Source organism: Cariama cristata, unplaced genomic scaffold, assembly GCF_000690535.1.
Source record: "Cariama cristata isolate BGI_N322 unplaced genomic scaffold, ASM69053v1 scaffold13609, whole genome shotgun sequence".
NCBI classification, from domain to species: Eukaryota; Metazoa; Chordata; class Aves; order Cariamiformes; family Cariamidae; genus Cariama; species Cariama cristata.
In genome coordinates, this window is record NW_009637509.1 from 30,799 (window position 1) to 50,275 (window position 19,477).

At 36.5% G+C, this 19,477-nt stretch overlaps 1 protein-coding gene across 1 annotated transcript; it reads right to left on the reverse strand.

The window, feature by feature from the left end:
• Positions 1–713: 713 nt before the first annotated feature.
• Positions 714–19,048, reverse strand: N4BP1 (NEDD4 binding protein 1; the record flags this gene model as incomplete). The annotated part of the gene is made up of 6 exons (XM_009708362.1): positions 714–1,222; positions 4,021–4,128; positions 7,538–7,645; positions 9,470–9,566; positions 10,013–10,143; positions 17,277–19,048. Coding segments are annotated over 6 exons (2,529 nt in total), but the record flags the coding sequence as incomplete, so codon positions are not given.
• Positions 19,049–19,477: the final 429 nt, after the last annotated feature.

Sequence of the window (19,477 nt, forward strand, 5' to 3'; positions counted from 1 at the left end):
GAAGGCTGCTTAGTATCCGTAAGTAATTCATACAATATACAATTTTAGCCATAACACTCTTACATTTACTGTTATCTGTCTTGCATTTAATCTTTCTTTAGGTAAGAACAAGCACTTCAGAACATAATCAGAAGCCTTCCTGTTGATCGTCACAAACAAACAGGTGCGTAACGCCACCTTGTGACAGTACTTCAACAATACACCGAACATCCACTGCTGCCATACAGTGATCTTCAAACTGCTGGCCAGAGACCCTTAGGAGTACAGCCTATTTCCAAACTCCACGATGCAGGCTTAAGGAAAGCAGGTTCACATACACACTACGTAGAAGTCTTCGGATCTGAAAATATTCAAAAGGTCTGTTTTATTTCCATGGAGAAATATTTCAAAGTTCCTAAGGGAAGGAGGTACTAGTAGAGCATAGGTTTTCTAAGAATATCTATACTGTAGATACAAACACCAACAATGATATCTGACAGGTGTATGGCTTATGTTACAGTACCTTATGCGTGCATGTGGAAAATATATCTGAAGCTGCGAGAGTCACTTTTAAGCCTCTAACATGATTTTGCCCTTTTGAAAAAAGGGTTTTTTAAAAAGTGCTAACACTATTTAAAGTGATAACAGTTCCTTAGAACTGCTACTGTTTTAATAAGCAATTCAAGTGAAAGAAAAGATTTGGGTTTTTTTCATAGAAAATATTACTACAAATCTGTAGTAGCAGCAGTTTTTAATTTATCAAAAACTGGCATCTATTAGCAACAGAACATACACAAAAAATATCTTTGTTTATACAAATAAAATTAGGTTTTGAATATTCACAAAGTAACATAACAGAGCATAACTTTTGTTCACATTGATATTCAAAGTTAGTCAGATCAGTTGTGATATAAAAACCCTGTATAATATTCAGTCAAGCACCATGGCAGACAGTGCATTAAGATCTCTCATGAATGGATGATCAGCTAGTATTTGATCAATCTTCTGTCTTTGCTCATAATCAGGAAAAATTTTTATCAGGGCTTCTTTTAGCTGTACTGTTTCTGAGGCAGATCTCTGTGGTGGAATTGCTAGACAAGCCTGTATGTTTGTTTCCAGCGGAAGCCATGTTGATGAATGATCACCATGTACTCTGTTTTTAGGCTGTTGACTGCTACTGGTTGGTTTGGGGACTGGTACGAAGAAAGGTGTCTCAGAAGAATATTGTCCTGACCGAAAATCTCTAGGGAACAAAATAAAAATGTTGATTAAATTAAATTAAAGTAAAGGAGATGCTAGCTGTCTCTGTACAAACACAGAAGAGAAAAATGCGTATAACTCCTATACTTAATTGCTGCTCAGCTAGTTACTGATTGGAACCAAATGATAAGCATTTTTTCAAAGTGAAACAAAACTGTAGGTGTAACAGTTTTCAATTTGAATCTGGCACGACTAACAGCATTAACTAATATTATCTAGGACTGGTTCCAATATGCTGTGAGTACTTTACTTGACAGAATACAGCAACAGTCAAAGCTTATTTTATGGAAGATTCAACATCAGTATTATTGAGCTAAATGGATAAAAAGATACATTGAACACATGTACATTGACTCAGAACATGTGAAAATACTGACAGACCGAAGAGGCTTGCAGATGCTCCACAAGACTATTCCTCATCTATTTTTGCTCATGACTGTGAGCTGTGCTCAACATTTAGATCAAGGCCTTGATTTCCTCATAGGATATCCTTAAGGGGGCAATGAAGTTTTCCAGCAATTTCAGGATCTGAATATTCTTCCTTAATTATTGAGATTTCATTTCAGATTCTGAAAAGTTGTTGCTATTCTAACTGCTAGCACTACAAAATTTAGGGCCAAGTCTACTTCAGGTGCCACCAGGTAACACAGAAATGTGAACTGGAACTCATGTTACAGTCTAGTTCACTACTACCAAGGGAAACAGTATCTAAACTACAGAGCTCTATTTTGGAAGCATTTAGGTTACCAGACCTCCCATTACTCCACATGGAAAGGCTCTCTAATTGCTTGAGATCCTTCTACTTTCTGATCTTATTCCTGGTGCCCTTTATGCTTTCTGCATCATTTAAGTAGAAAAGTCTCAGGGAAGGAACAAAATTAAGTCTTTACAAAGGCACCTTCTCTCTGTTGTAAAAAATCCTACCACACACCCCCAAAGACCAAAGCCTAGTTCCAGTTCCAAGTTTACAGACAGGAAATGAAGCTCTTCTAGAGTCTTCTCAAAAATATCTTTCTATTTCTACAATCATCACCATCACCCCTAAGAATACACTCTGTTTCCACTTTATTTTTGTCAGACACAGGCAGCTAAAACAGTGTTCCAAATGACATCTCATATGGGTTTTATATTAGAGCTTGGATACTTTCTTAGTGTTTCCTGCTGGAGTTCCAGAACTGCACTTGCTTTTTTCATGTCAACATTACATGGTTATTTTCAAATCAACCCATGGCCCACTGGTATACACATCTCACTTTCCTCATTTGTTTCCAATAGCTGAGATTCCTGCTTATTCTTTGTATTATTCATTAAGTATAGCTTGCCTTTTGTACTGCTGATTTTCAATTACCTCACTTGTTTCCAAGAGCTCTCTCAATACTCCTCACTATCATTAGCATTTATAGCTCCTAAGCTGGTGAAAGAAGAGCAAAGAGCAGCTTATTTTTTTGTGCAAAAGAGCAAAACCACTCTCAAGACTTGGTGTTGTCTGAAAAGTGGGTTTGTGCCTGGCATGCAACAAAGCAGTTTCACACGCTCAGAACAGATACGTGTTTATTCAGGCTTGGGTGCTTGGTGGACTTTTCCACAAATCAAGCACACCAACAGCAAGTCTGTGTTCCTTTTATACACAAAAATCGGAGATTAGTACTTTTCCATACACACCTACTAACTACTGATTGGCCAGTAATTTACATATGATTACATACTCATTCATATAACTACACATGCTCACGGGAAGGGTCTTCACCTGGGCAAGGGTCATCTTGACCTGTGGGCGTGATTTTTACTATTATAATAAAGGTAGTTCACTTCAGGACACCTTAAAAATCAGTTTCACTGCCAAGCTGGTTAATGGAATAGTCACTTTGCCAGCTTGTCAAATAACTCATCCTTCACACAATCAGTCCAGATATTCTCGTAAACTTCTAGGACTTTACATACTCTTAACTCCCTTCATGAATCCTTTGTTGTTAATCAAAGTCATATTGACCAAGATTCAAAGCAAGGTATAATCAAACCCTTGTAATTATTAACTACAGTTACCACTACCAGATGTAAAATGCATTATATCAATTTGACAATACCATTATGTAGAACACAGTCTTCTATAAAAAGTTTGTTACTCTGATTATATCGACTGTTAATGCCAAGCAAATTCATACTTTGAATATATGCACATTTAAAAAGTATAATGATCTTAAAGGAACAATATAGGTTTATTAGTATTTAAAATTATGAGTAAGATACAAATGCATTTAATAACAATGCTTCTCAAAAATTGTTCTGTTAACAGTACAGTACCCTCCAGTCTGAAGTCAAATGCCTCTCCCGTGACAAACAGTATGAGTGCAGAGCGTTTCTTTTGCAGCACCTATTGTCCCACTATGAATAAGTGTTTTAAATAACATCACTGTAACTAACAGGATATCAGGCTACCACATACCCAAGCCACTGGCAGCTTTGTGTGATGTTAACACAGTCTGGGCCACCTTTGTATGACAGCCACCACAATCAAATCTCAGAGGAAGCTATTGTCTTACTTATCTTAGTTCTGAGAAAGATCTTGGTTAGATGCAAATGTCACCAGCAGTTTCTGAACAGACTGAAGTAACAGGAAAAACATGTTTTTGTTAAGCTACTACACCCTACAGTGTTCTTGCTTAATTTTACTGTACCTTTTCTATATAGATCTAAAGAGGTGTTCAAGTGGACCAGGAAAACAGTTTATTTCAAATGTGAAATTGTAACTGTCTCAAACAAAAGTGAAAACAGTGCTTATACCTAGAAGAGCCTTCACTTCGAAGGAAGTCATCTAATCTAGGTCCATTTCTTCCCAAAGGATCATCAGGAACCATAAATATGTCACCAGCAAAAGTGTACTGTAGCAACCTGCAAGAGAGTTCTTTCATGATTATTTCTAACAATGTATTATACCTTCACTGCCCTTCACCTCTATGGCACAGGACAAGTTGCCTTAGAGCAGACACTTCACATCAGGAGTCACTCAAGTTTAACTACTAACCCATTTTAGATACAAAAAGCATTCACTGTCAAAATAATTTAATAGGAGCTTCTGTGAACTATTCCCATTACACTGCAGAACACTGAGGGTTGTGGTGTTTTTTTTTGTGGTTTTTTTTTTTTTTTGTTTGTTTGTTTTTTTTTCTCCAATTTGACAGCAAGTGTGGGATGACTGCAAATTTTCACAACCAGACCAGAGTGGAATTTCCTAGGTGATAAGAGAAGATTTTCTGGTTGTTCAAACTCACCTTCCTTGTAAGGATCTTCAACCATGTAGCTAAAATGCATATGTTATCAGAAAGCCACATAACTAGCAAACATAGCATTAGCTATTTACAGTTAAGACACAAAGAACCTTTTTTTCTGGAATCATTTTGGGGCAGGGGGAAATCTGCATTGAAGGAAACCAGTTCAACTAAAATCTGTCTGCAAGGAGAGAATTTGGTATAGTGGAATTTCCCTAGAAGTAAAACTAATAGCAGATGTTAAGATAAGCTCTTAAAAAACCCCCACAGACTCAGAATGATGTGCTAAATATTCTTGTTAAAGTTCTGTAGGTGAACAGAACCTGACCTGGGTAGAATTCACACAAGAAACAGCATAAATACCTTGTCACCGTTCAAGGCTGGGCCAGCACTTAAAGCTGATGACAGGTGATCTTTATTAACCCCTTCCTTTCCCAGAAGGAGAAGAAAACAAGAAAATGGAGAGAGACTTACAGATTGGAAAATTAAAACTACTTTAATAAAACAATTAAAAAAGAGTATAATAATATTAATACTACTACTACTAATAATAGAAATGAAAATATACAAAACCAATATTTAGGTTCCAAATGATGATCACAGAATTGTGAGCCATGGTTGCTCACACCACTGCCACAGCAGGGCAGGCACCTGGCTGTTCCGGACTGGACCCAGAAACAGACCGGATTCAGGAATTTGGATCAGAGGCAGGAGAAGAACAGAGCCCCACAGCGATGCCGGCCATGAAAGAAATGAAGGGCTGACCCTCGTGATCCCTCAGCTTTATACTGAGTATGACGTGTATGGGATGAAAATATGTTGTTGGTCAGTTTTTGGTCACCTGTCCCATCTGCACTTTCCTGCAGGCGCAATCCTTTTACGTCTTTTCACTTGTGGAACATAAAAACCACCAGCAGTGACCTTGGTTCCCACAGAAATGAGTATAAACATAGGCCTTTCTGCATACCAATCCTACTGTTACTTTAGTAACAACTATAAACATTAAGCATTCTCAATTCTGAAAGCAGACGCTGCCTGAAAAACATGTAGCCAGCTTCAGAAAGTGCAGTTACTTAGAAGAAACTTAACTGAAGTGAGAACTACTGAAAGGGGAAATGGTCCTGTTTTAGCCAAACCAGGACATACCTACATGATTAGCCAACATCAGTTCCATGTTCTCCCAGCTATATTGGGAGAACGCAGGACGGTTTTCAATTATTTATTTCATTAGACCTATACAGAACACTGTAGTAGATGTACCCTCAGAAGATATCATGGAGAGTGTGAGGAATTAGTGGGAAATTTGTGCAACAGAAGATCATACCTTAATAGTAAAATGACCTGATTTAACCAGAGGGGGAAAACCAAACCGAAACAAAAACCCAAGCAAACAAAAAAGAAACCAGTTACACAGCAGAAACTATGCGCAATTTATAGAGCTGAAGCAGGGATACTCTATAGCTAAGTGAATTTATCTAAACCCAAGGGACATTCAACAACTGCAGGGAAACGGCTACAGGGATATGTTGCGAGTGTTCATTATTTTGTTTAGCTATGCTGATTTGTCATTCTACAGTAAAGAGTGATTGATTCTGAAACCTTAAAAGTGACACCATATGTCTGCATCAGCTATCATGTCTCCTTGAAGAAATTAAACGTTGTGCTGGTTTTGGCTGCAGTGGAGTTCGTTTCTTCACAGTAGCTAGTACGGGGCTATGTTTTGGATTTGTGCTGGAAACAGTCTCGATAATTCAGTGATGTTTTCGTTACTGCTCAGCAGGGCTTACACAGAGTCAAGGCCTTTTCTGCTTCTCACACCACCCCACCAGCGAGTAGGTTGGGGTGCACAAGAAGTTGAGAGGGGATGCAGCCGGGACAGCTGACCCCAACTGACCAAAGGGATATTCCATACCGTAGGATGTCATGCTCAGCATTTAAAGCTGGGTGAAGAAGGAGGAAGGGGGTGACATTCAGAGTGATGGCGTCTGTCTTCCCAAGTAACCATCATGTGTGGTGGTTTCCTGGACATAGCTGAATGCCTGTCAATGGGAAGCGAATCAATTCCTTGTTCTGCTTGGCTTGCATGTGTGGCTTTTGCTTTACCTATTAAACTGTGTTTATCTCAACCCATGAGTTTTCTCACTTTTCCCCTTCTGATTCTCTCCCTCATCCCATTGGAGGGGGAGTGAGCAAGTGGCTGCATTGTGTTTAGTTGCTGGCTGGGGTTAAACCATGAGAGTCCTTTTTATGATGACATTGTGTGGGGCAATACAGCAGAAGTTTTTGAGAAAGGGAAGAAAGTAGTCCAAGTCCTTCTGAAAGCCAGTTTTGCCACAAAACAAAGCAAGTTCAAGGGACCTGCACAGGAGATCCAGTTTTTAGGAATAAAATGGCAAGATGGATGTCATCAGATCCCAATGGATGTGATCAACAAAATAACACCTATGTCTCCACCAACTAGCAAAAAGGAAACACAAGCTTTCTTATGCTTTGTGGGTTTTTGGAGAAAGCATATTCTAAATTACAATCTGATTGTAATCCCTCTCTATCAAGTGACCCAGAAGAAGAACAGTTTCAAATGGGGCCCTAAACAAGGACAAGCCTTTGAACAAATTAAACAGGAAATAGTTCATGCAGCAGCCCTTGGGTCAGTCCGGACAGGCTAGGGTTAGATCACAACAAATGTAAAACAAGAAAGCCTGTGAGAATGGACCCTAAAGTGCATACCCTAACAGGATCTACCACAGAGCTTCAGAAATGACATAGCTTGGCTGCTACACCAAGCTTCTATTTATGTGAGCAATTAACAGACATGTATTAGAGAATATATGGATAACAGGGACATTAGACTACTCAACACATGATTATAAGGCCATGAATCAAAGTGGTGAAACACAGACAGTAGTTTGTTGGCCTCTACCAGAAATGTATGACAAATTAATGAAAAATAAAAAAATCCCATGTGAAGGTAGAGTACCCACAACTGTAAGGGCAGACATCCTTTTAAGTTTTCATAGAAATCGAGTAATTACCTTTTTTGAATAATTTCTCTCCAGGCAAGTGATTCTGTCACAAATTCTCTGAAGTTATCATTAGTCACAATAACACCTCCAGTTTTATCAGCAAGGTGTAATAAAAACCTGTAAAATTCATTGCAAAGACTGTTAAGATAGTCTGCTTTGCTGAAAATTGTCCAAAGATCTAGAAAACTAAACATTTCACCATCCAAGAGTAATCTATTTGCATGAAAACAAGCACTTTGATTACCAGGAAATTACTCTGTTTTGATCCACCATATAACTTTAAACAACGTTTTAGATGGCATGACTTAGTGCAGCAGAGTCTTCATGGGAGGCTTTTTTCCCCCCATTAAAAAAAAAGCCACAAGCAAAACCTCCCAAACCCTGTGGGATTATCAGATTCTAAATATTTGTAGAGGTAAATGGTTTGCTTTACAAAAGAGTAAAGTATTTATTACACATTCCAACACAAACTCTTTTCCATATACTTTTTTGCTTAGCATTAATGTCCATGTTCCATAAGACAGTGTTATGCATGTCAGTTGTTTCCTCTATCAACAGTTGTTAACAAAGAGTGCTGCTACCATTTTGTTGTTAAATAAATTATGACAAAAGGTAACTATTGATTTATTAAGAAAATACCATGTTTTGGTTTTTTTAATCTGTCTGAAAACAAGCTTTTTGCTATTTGAAACTATTATAGCAAAAGATAATGGATGGTGTCCTTTCAAAGAAAAGTGTACGCTTTTGACAAAAGTGCAAATATGTCAACACAACACTCATTTCCACAGTAATCTCAACTGTAAATACTGCACCTACATAGCATTTTGTATGAAATGCTGGGTGTATATAAAATATTAGCGCATAAACAACTTCAGCTTGGCTGCCTTGTACATTTTTTTTTGCTACAACATTATTATGCAAGAGATCAGAGTTGCTATATTTTAACAAGGAAGATAAATTAAGTGCACTCTATATATCTTTTGCATATCAAGTTTTGCAATCAGGTACATGACTGCGCAATCTAACAAAAATAGACATGCCCATGATGCAAAAACTTGACAATTTTGTAGTCAGAAAAATAAAGTATGAATGATTATTAGTGGGAAGGAAGAAACTGAAATCCAGAGAATTGTAGCTAGCTGCAAAACACAGTTTCAAAGCTGCAAAACGCTCATCCATGCAGAATTAGGAATGCTGGTTGTGGAAAAAAAAACAACCCCAAACTTAAGCAGCACATGCTTTTAACTGTGTCTCAAGATTGCCATTGCCAAATTTTCCCAATGGAAGCACTAGGAAACCCCCACCCAACACCCAACAAAAAAACCCTAAAGCTTACTGTTGTCTTGTTCACTGAAAGATGATCCCCACATTTTGAAGTTGAACTTTGGTGCTCAAATTAACTTGGAAATTTACTAGCCTACACATTGTTAGAAATACACTGCTCCAAATACACATCTATGTTTGTGTGCCACAATGGCATCAAGAAAATAATAATAATAAAAAAAAAGGAACAAAAAGTGCCTGATCAGTAGCTGATTTATGCTAGTGCTCCCCAAACGTTCAAGATAATTCAGGGATAGATTGATGATCAGGAAAGCATAAAAACATTACTAGATGACTAATTTGTTCCTCAATGCAAGTGATGACATTTGAAATGTATTAGCTTTTTTTTTTTTTGGTTAAAATTTCCATGAAAACTTGTCATTTTCCACAAATTTCTGAAAACAGTACGTACAATATTATTAGAGAATTACATATAGAAATGTTTCTTAGGACCATAAAATAATGTAACAGATGTAGAACTCAGTCTTAAGTTGGATGCACAGAGCTCTGCCTAGACAGGTTGAAGAACTAGCTAATGCAACCGCTCATGAAATACTAAGCTTTTACAACCACTAGGCAGATGTTTAAAAAGACCTTAAAACTACGTATATTCCATACCTGTCATCATGAGCAGCAATTCTTGCTCCTAAAACCATCCTTGCAGGGGTTAAAGACAATATTCCAACATCCTGGAGCTGTGTTAAGAAATCCTGCTCTGTTAAAACATGAAACAACTGTTCTTAAAAACAAAAGCTTTCTTTTAGGCTATTTATAGATTTGACAATTAGTCTGAGAGATAATTAGCAGAGGAGATAGGCTATTTTTGTACCTATTGATCTAGAGAAATGACATATTGATAGCTGAAGAATTGCTAATATTATAAAAATGGGGAGGAAGAGGTTAAAACTAGAAATTAAAGAGCCAACAAAACCCAAAACAAACAAAAAGGTCTCTACTTATGGTACATCAGTTAGCCTAAACAGCATTTCACAGTGTCTCACACTGTGTATGGAAACCCGATTACTCATGCTGAGCCACCACACTGCTCCTGCTTAACGTTTTATAAAGTATTTCTTCTCCATTCATTCTTCACAGAAGTATCCAAAGAAATAATTACAATGTAGTTTTCTACTGTTTTCTTTGTTAAACTATTTCCCTCACCTGTAATGTAAGGATCACGTCGTGTTCTCCACTGTGGAACAAATACGGTAATATTTCTGTGGCCACGTTTCCAAAAGTAGTCAACCGCTATTGCAATTCCTCGACAGGAAAAGAATTTCCTTAGACCATGCCTGGGCGTGAAAGAAAGAGAAAGGGGATGAAATTCACTAGAGTTTTACTACTATGAATTTAAAGAAAGATGGATATTGTAGATGAGGAATCGTATAAATGGAGAGAGATCATCTGCAAAAGAAGAGAATAAAAACATCACTTTACAACTTTATAGCTCAACCTCCTTTCAGTTTTGCAGGCGCAATGGTATTTGAGTAATCAAAAGTGGGTTTATTTTTAAAGAGAGGCCACTAGTGATGGTTTCAGAAATCTATTGATTATAGATTAAAATGATCATAATCCAATATTGTGGTAGTTCCAAATATAGTCCCACTACAAAACAGGTTCAACTGGTTCCCAAGTATTACATCTGAGTAGTTCTCTGATAATCTAAGGCATTAGGGCCTCCTCTCCCTTCATTTCAACAATCTGAGCCATCATTTTCAAGCAAAATAATGAAATTTCTTTGAAGAAATATTTTCAAAACACTATTTCAGGGTATTCTCCCCCCCCTCCCCCTTAAAAATGTAAGATGTTCATTACCTGTTTTTGCAACTCAGTTAAGTGACTTTCCAGAAAAATCAGCAACTGCCTAATGTAAGTGATACAGAGACTGGAACTGATGACCGTGTGAGGTCCCTCCCAACCTGAATTACCCCAATGATCCTATATGCCCATTTAACACGTGGCAGGAAGTCCTCCTTTAGCAATTAACTGTCTAACCAGATTCTAGGAACTGAGCTTCAGAACAATAACGGAAGAAAAATCTTAAAGCATGGAAGACAGAATCAAAATACCTGTAGAATAAATTCCTACAAAACACCTGTTAGCACCTTATATAAGGCTAAATCCAGTTTTCATTCAGAAACTTCTCCCCTTGCATTTTCACAGATTAGAGGCTACACTTAGACAAAACAAATGTATACTTAGAAAAGTCACACTGATGCAGAACTGATGGCATGAACAGGCAAAGCATTTCCTACAAAGTAGTACATATTCTACATTTTGAGTTAAATGTTAAATCACTACAAAGTGCTTCTCATTACAATAAATGACCAAGTGGTATTCATTTTAAACCAGTCTCATAGTTAATGTGCAATTGTATATTATAAGCCTAATAGCAAGCCTTATTAGTTTTGAATGGAATCTTATCTTTAAACCCCTAGTTTAACCTAACAGGAAATCTTCTGAACAGGGAGTTCTTCAAAACATCTCCATGGAAATATTTTACAGTGAAACTCAGTCTTTAGTACCATCCATGTATCCTTTTCCAATTTTGTAAACTCATTTTGGAATAAATGTGTCAAAAATAAATCTAGTATGGTTCTTTGAATTTGGAGAGGAATGTTTTTTTTTTTCCCCTTCTGCATAAAAAAAAAGAGTAAGCTACATCTGAACTATACACAGCAAAAAAATCTGACTTATTAACAGTTTCTGGAGAAAAAAAAAATCCTATGCCACACTTGCCCTAATAAAATTAAGCGTTATTGATGTCAAGAGCACTCAAATAAAGGAATGCAGTTGTCAGAGAAGAGCTAGCCCTCATAAACCCTCTAGGTCATAAACTTAAAACACTGTCATCATGCCCCACCTCAAATTAGGTATCCTATTCAATAAACTGAAAAACTCTGCTAAATACTTTCACTGTATTAATGGCTCTCAATTGGACTTCAAGAGAGGCAGCAGTCTCAATGTTCATGTTAAAAATTATGCCTTCTCTACCCGTCCATTCTCCTGCTTTAGAGCTTTAAGCTTGCTGAACTTGAGAGTACTCTGTTTTTTAAATGTTTTGAAGCCTAGTACAGCAGCTCTTGATTTGTCCCCTATGACCACAAACTCCTGCTCTGTAACAACTTAAAAAAAGCCCAAAACCATGCACATAGAAGCAATATATTTAACTTTATTAAATAACATGTAGAATTAAGGCAACCTATAATATGAACAAATATGTCACTGCTAGATAAACAGAAGCATGAAATGCTTCATCTGAGCTAGATAAACATCTGAAGGACAGCAAATTACCGCAGAAAGGTGTTTTTTTTCAAGATATCCATCTCAAAGACTGTATCTTTTCCCCAATTGCCATTATAAATACTGGTTTTAGCTGTCCCAGTTCTTTAAAAAAATGTGAAGACCCTACAAAAGTATTTCTTAAGTTAAACTTGAGATAATTATAAGCAGCAAACAGCAGGTTGCTTTCCAGGACATTTAACATTTCCCCTTTGGTTTTGTAACTAAATTAAGGGAAGTACACATCATTATTTACAAATAATTCTAGCAAGATTTAATTCCATCCAATTATTCTTTCATTCTGAGTTTCTTCCACCTTTTAATAAAATTTAATTTAAAATTACCTGACAACTATCTGGATATTTCAGTCTGCCCTGAAAGCCTGTTCTCAGCATGCAAAAAGAGGGAATTTTAAAAAATACTTGTTAGTGGCTGGAATAAACTCTGGGCTTTCTCTCATTCAACAAGCACACTGAAAGTACAGCTAGCATTAACATATCAATGTGCAATTTTTACTAGGCTGTTCATGTCAAGAGGAAAAATTCTTCAGCTTCTTGCAGTCTTCCAGACTTAAGACACAAGGCAAGTACTGATCCAGAAGCCCATTCAGTCTTAGTCTAAGCATGTGGGCAATGCATTAATAGCCCTCCCCCAAAACACATGACACTCAGGGGTCAAAAAAAAAAACCTAAACAAACCAAACCCCACAAAAACCCCAAAACTAAACATAGGCATGGAAGCAGATGTCCATAAACAAGGCACCGAGAAGTAAAACAAAACAATTTGAAGAAAGATTGAAAACAATTCATTTTAAGATGTAAGAAAATAACGAAGCTTTATTTAGCCAGAAGGAAGCTGCAGAATACCTACATTAAAAAACACCCCAGGACCCCATGCATTGATTGTTTTGTAGGACACTTAAATATCTCAATGGTTCTGCTATTTTGAGGCAGTTCTCTGTCCTTTGCTTTTCATAAGCAGAGTTTTTATTTGGGCAAGCAGCAGGTGGCAGACGTTGTATAAGCATCTTTGGGGACTATGTCAACGGTACCCAGCTATTGTGCCCTACTCTAGCATGGGGTTTGCAAGACAATCCATTGGGGTCCATGATGGAAATATCAGAACTTCAGTAATGCAAATATATAGTTAATAAATATACATATTTGGGGGTGCATGCTCTATGAATGTTTTACTGATAGGTGTGCTCAAAAACAGTTAGGAGACCACTGCCTTACAGGAGTCTTGCAGCCATCAGAGAGAGAAGCAGATCTTTATTCACTATCTTTTCATTCATTGGTTTCAGATGTACTTGGTTGTTCTTAAAAAAACCCCATAAAAATAAAGACACAAAACCCAATAGATGAAATATGTAGATGAAAAAAATCTCTCCATATTAAAAAAGACAAAGAGGATGTAGTATATTTGCCATTTTCTACATGACCTCAACAATTTGCATTTCTCTTCCACTAATGCACATTTGGGAAATAATTTTAAAGAGTTCAAGGTAGTTTATGACTCAGTTGCGACTTGCATTTTTACATCACTATTTTCTAAATAACAGTCTGAACAATTGGGAAATGTTTGCTTTAAAAGCTAAAGCTATTTACTGTAACAAAACACTGTCCTTGAATTAAAGCAGTGTCAAGAGTTATGGATCACATCAGCCTTCCCATTTAAAGTTAGCAAGACTATAAAATGACAGAAAACCTTGATCTATTACTTTGATTAATTCTCCGGTGATTGACCTGAAAAGTTCTGTTGTGGCCAGTCATAAAGGACTAGCTCTGGGCTCTTTAACCTGGGGAAATAAATTTATAAGGATGATCATTACCTTCTCCAATTAATGATCATTTGATGGAAAGCTTACACATTGAGAAATCTTCTGACATTCCTTCTCATAAACAGAAGAATTTTCTTTTAACGCCTTGTCTGTGCTTTAGATGCTTTCTGGACTAACTGCAAACATTTCTATATTACTAGATCCTTGGTCCTTAAACGGCATTTGAAGTTAATCATCTTTAAAATGTATGTTTTGTTCTCAACAGGGAAAAATAATTATCTAGCAGGAACACATGCAAATACATAAGATGCTGTCAAGAAAAACAGGCCAAGTGAGATATATTTTATATGAATAAAGTTTCATCAGTTTCATCATGAATTAAGAACATCAGCATGAATATTTCTGAATGAACTATACATCTAGGAATTTCAAGGTATCATCTGGTAGTTTACAGAACTTATCAGCAAATACCAAGGTATCAAAATAGAAATCATTAGGCTAGGACTGTACATAAAGGGAAGAGTTAAGATTGATTTCCCAGTTTGCTAAAAAAGTATTAACAGCGTTTCACAAAAATAACAACAGAATTTATTATTTCTGTTCTCAAGCAAAATTCATACATATTACAGAGAAAAGGAAGTTAGAAGTATTTATTACGTCTAACAATTGAGGAAGTTTTGCTATTCCATGAATTTTGGTGAAATGTTTAGGAACTAAAGTTGATCTTTCATCACCATGAAAGAACAGTATCTAAGGGCTTCTTTCTCTGTCTCTGAAACTAGAAGCATACATCCATTTTTTTCCATTAACACAACCGTGACTACATGCACATGCAGATCTGTGTTTACACAGTTACTTTGGGAAACTGTATCAGCTGTCAACTGTCTGAAATATTAAATTCATTTTAGGACAGACTTTGACATTATTTTCTTACAGTACATAACTTTGTAAATTTTTTTTCCTGGAAAAGTTTATTTTCTTTAAAACAGCATTTAAGCCCATTCTTTTGGGAAGTTTCTTTCATCTAATAAGTGGAAGTAAATGACATGAGATACATGTATCTTAAGCAGTCAGATGTGTTTTTTCTCAGCCTAAGAGCATCCTACAGAATTCATGGGATCACTGCTAGTACTCTGGCCTATTCTATAGTGTTCTATCCTATTCAAGAACTAGTTACAACTAAATACAAGATAATATAGCTGATATAAGGCTCTTCAGGACTTCCAATCTCCAAGGTTAAAATCCATATTTTAATATAGCTTAAGTATTTAAAAAACACTTAAATAGCCTAATCTTTTCCTACTTTGCCTGGGGATACAGATGATCTTTCTCAGAATTACTATTGTTTTGCTTGAAGCACTCCATTTTGGTTCTCGCAGTATGGTTTCAGAATGAAGACTAACTTCTGTACTTTGAAGGGTTTATGCATTTTCAGCAGAACTCTGAATGCACCAAAACCATCTTAAATAGCAAGTTCTCATAGTAAGTTTACTCTTACTTATTGTTACATAGACAAGTGGAGCAGGAGAACAGCCAGTCAGTTTAAGAACTACCACTTCCTCATTAAGAAGAAATATTGCATTTGTCATTGCTCACTTTCATAGTCCAAAACTACAAAAAAAGCCCCATAGCAAACACTGACAAAATCTTTTGACATGCATGTTTTGCCGAAATTACTTAGTATAAAAAGAACAAATCCAAGTCCCTTCCTAACTAGAGAGCAGCAATAAATTAAAGGATAGTTTTGATGAGACAAATGTTAAAATAAACCAAAGAAAGTACAACATCTTAAAGAAATATAGGTTCTATCTGATTATTCCAGTTAGTTATAACAAACTTAAGTAAAAAGAAAATAAAAAAAGAAAATTGTAATCGGTAATGGTCTCCAAAGTGGTCTACAACAGAAACAATGAGGGAAAAAAAAGGCATTAGAAGATATTTACAGTAACGGAAAATCCCTGCATCATAGTCAATGAAAGGGATTTCTTGAGCTTTTCCATTACTAACTGTGCCCATTTCATAGGGTTTGTTTGCACGCTGTCTTGCCAGCCAGTCTATTAAAATTATCCAACAGCCCTATAATTGCCTACGATCATTTGCATATATTCTTTCAGGTATCTGGAGGAATAGGAGACAAAGTGTGTGCACACATACATACGGTTCCCTATTCTGCAAGTTTTATAAAGGGGGATGGAATATTTTTGTTGCATGCCTACATTTGCAAAAAAAGTATCAGGACCAAAGTACTAATGTGTAATGCTGTTACAGGACAATTATGTTACTACCATATAAGAATCTCCACTTTAAAATTATGAGACACTAAAAGCAAAAATAAAAAACCAAGACACTGAAGTTGATGGTAACCCAACTTCTTACGTGCGTGCAAAGCAAATTAAGCTTCATGCATAAAATTGCTTGTAACAGAGCAGAGCTCACTGAAATTACTTCTGACTGAAGCGTTACATCAAGCTGGAGCACTGGTAACTCAAAGTAGGTTACTCTGAAATGGCACAAATCAGGCTTCAACTCTGATCATTTGCCTACTAAGAAATGCTGTAGAATTAATTCACTTTTCATTTTGAAACATCTTGCTTTCAGAAAGGATCTCATCTACCTATAATGTACATCTAGTTTTAGTTTTCATTGCCTATTCTGTTCAAGTTTTTTTCAAATTATTTTAGTATTTGAGCTTCATAAATCTGAGCTACCCATTTCAAATTCACAAATTTCTACCACAGCAGGAAAGCTAAACTTAAAAGACTTTAAAGAAAAATATTTTCCAGAGTATTGCAATTACCAAGCAATTTTTAAGGTAAAATCAAGGATTTTCTCTATTCTATTTTAACTAGCTATTGCATTTGTTGAACTTCAGACTGTGTAATTTTTTTTTTTAAACCAAAAGTAAATTCTACAAGAATTGTTTCATAATAGAATATCCCACAGCCACACTATTCTAGCTGGATTTGTGTACTGAAGTTGTGTCGTATAGCGCACCCGCTAAACTGAATTTCCTTCTATGCACAGTGTCTCAACAAAGACTAGTAACTCCAAACAAGTCAGTCATAAAAATGAATGCTGTCACTAAACAGAGAATAAAAACTATCATAATTGCTATATGCTGGAAATTAAAATGGCTTGGCTACTATCAATCTCACATAATTTTTCCTTATCAAGCCTTACCATAAGTTACCAATGCAGCCATTACCAGTAGCTGAAAAACCTCGCTGGGTACATGGCCTGTTGGTCACCAAAAAGCTAGCTAGCAAAAACTTTACACATGCCACAGCAACCTCTTAGTCCCCATTTCATTTGAAAGTTCCTTGAACTTTTAATAAAGAGATAGCTGAAAAGAACAATACTTACGAAATTGCAACATTGCTTCCATCAATAATTATATGTTTTAAATATGGTTTCCCAGGTTCATTTTTCAACTCCAGTCTGTACGGCTTTTTCAGAGATTCCAAAAATCTTTGAACTCCAGTAACTGAAGGATCAGGATGACGTCTGAATGGTCCCACAGTCTCTCTATCAGGATCTGAAGGATGTATTTGTGAAGACAATACCTGCTCTGGGATAGGATTTTCTGAATTTGATGTTTGGGAAAGGTGTTGGTTGAGAGATCTCACTTGGGAAGAGCTGCAGTGTCCTAATCGGTCCTCAAAACCAGGATGACTATTCTGTACAGTTGAGGGCCCTGCAGATTTTTGCTGAACTGCAGTTTTAGTCTTAGTTGAGGTACGCTGCACATCTGAGCTCCCTCTGGCTACAAAATCAACACCTTTTAAAGCTCCAGCTTGGACAGTGCTGAACGTTACAACGCCATCAGTTTCTGTATCATTTGACCTTGAACTGTAACTCCTACCAGGGCAATAAATGTCTTTTTGTTTATAGCACATAGCTGAATTTTTACTGGAAGGAAAAGCAGGTTTGCATACCAACATATGCATTTTATCTTCTGCATCAGCTTCTGTGCTTGGTGAATCTCTTTCTTTGCGATAATCATTTTTTGTCCCCTTGGAAGAACGACTGGATTTAAGTGGACTTTTATTGCCAGAAATGCCTTTGTCTTCTAGCTTTTGTGAATTATTTGCCTTACTTCCTAAAGGAGGATTGATAGTTCTAGGCTTTTGAGATGACCGTTCATGTTCTTTTTGAAATTTCAAATGTTCCTTTTCAATTTCTTCTAGCAATGCTAATGGTTCCACAGATTGTCCTAGGATACCAATAACTTTTTCTACAATGTTTTGGGAATATCCCATTGTTCTGAAAAAATTCACAAGAATCTTATATTCCATTTCCTCACTGATATCATCACCTTCTTTAAGGCAATAACTGGGATCATCTGAATCACCGCAGCTATCCAAAAGCTGATCAATAACTGCATTGCTGTCTGAAGGACTACTGTGTGAAGCAGATTTCATGTCCTGATCATTTTCCAGAGAGAACTGCTTTTTAGGGAGCCTTTCTTCATCATCAGAAGATCTTCTTTTACATGACTGCCTTTCTTTAGACACCACTGCCTCTAACAGAGGCACAACGTTTATGGGAACAAAACTTGTCTCAGGAGCATCAGAAAACACAGTGTCCATTTGCTTTGTAAGCTCAGTTACAGGTGTTCCAGCATTGTTTCTGGCTTCCTCACCACTTGCTCTTCCATCTCTGTTTGTAGCAATTACTTTGGAGGCTTTGTTCTGTAAAAGCTCTGTCGGGCTTTCAGAACCTGTAAGATCTATGATATCACTCTCCACTTCACAACATTCAGTTTGTGTGAGAGCTAGGAGTTCTCTTTTTAGTGAGCTAGGCAAAATCAGTAAATCCATTGTATATTTATCTGCATGTGCTTCCACAAATTGTCTGAACTGCTTTTTAATCTCCGATTCGTTGTCACTTAACAAGCTTTCATTATTCTCAAAAAGCTTCACAAACTGCTGAACATGACTTTGAGCCATAACAACAGCTTCCGCACCTCCCTTAATACTGAGCAATCCTATTTCCAGCACTGTTATATCAGCACAGGTATCCTGAATAAGACTGTTGAGAAACAGGCTCTGTGCACCAACAAAGATGCAGTGCATGTCCTTTGGGTAGTACTCCTTTTCTTCTAGTTCAGGTTCACAGAGTCCCTTAATATACTCCTAGAAGAAGAAAAAGATAGCAGAGTGAATATTTGTGAAAAGCTAACACAAAGTTAGTTTTGATTAGGTCAGTAATGGAAAAGTACATTACAAAATAAAGCCACCTTAGCTAAGAAACGTGAGAGTAAATACTGCCAGAAAATCAGATAATAGAGATAAAAAATTTCAGATATCTGTATTCTAAATAGACCTCATAGAAGGCCAGCTTTCTTTTACATCCTGTTGTTTATAAATAAGTTTACTTGAAACTGATAGTAACAGAGTATTTAAGTTGTAGCTCAAATAGTTTAAAAGACAAGCCAAGAGATTTATTTTCCCATCCCCATTCTTTGGTCAAAGAGAACATGCTTCATAAACAAATACCCTGCATTAGAGAATTCTACCTAGTCCATAAAACTGAACTTCTAAAAACAGTTGCTAAAGCAAATT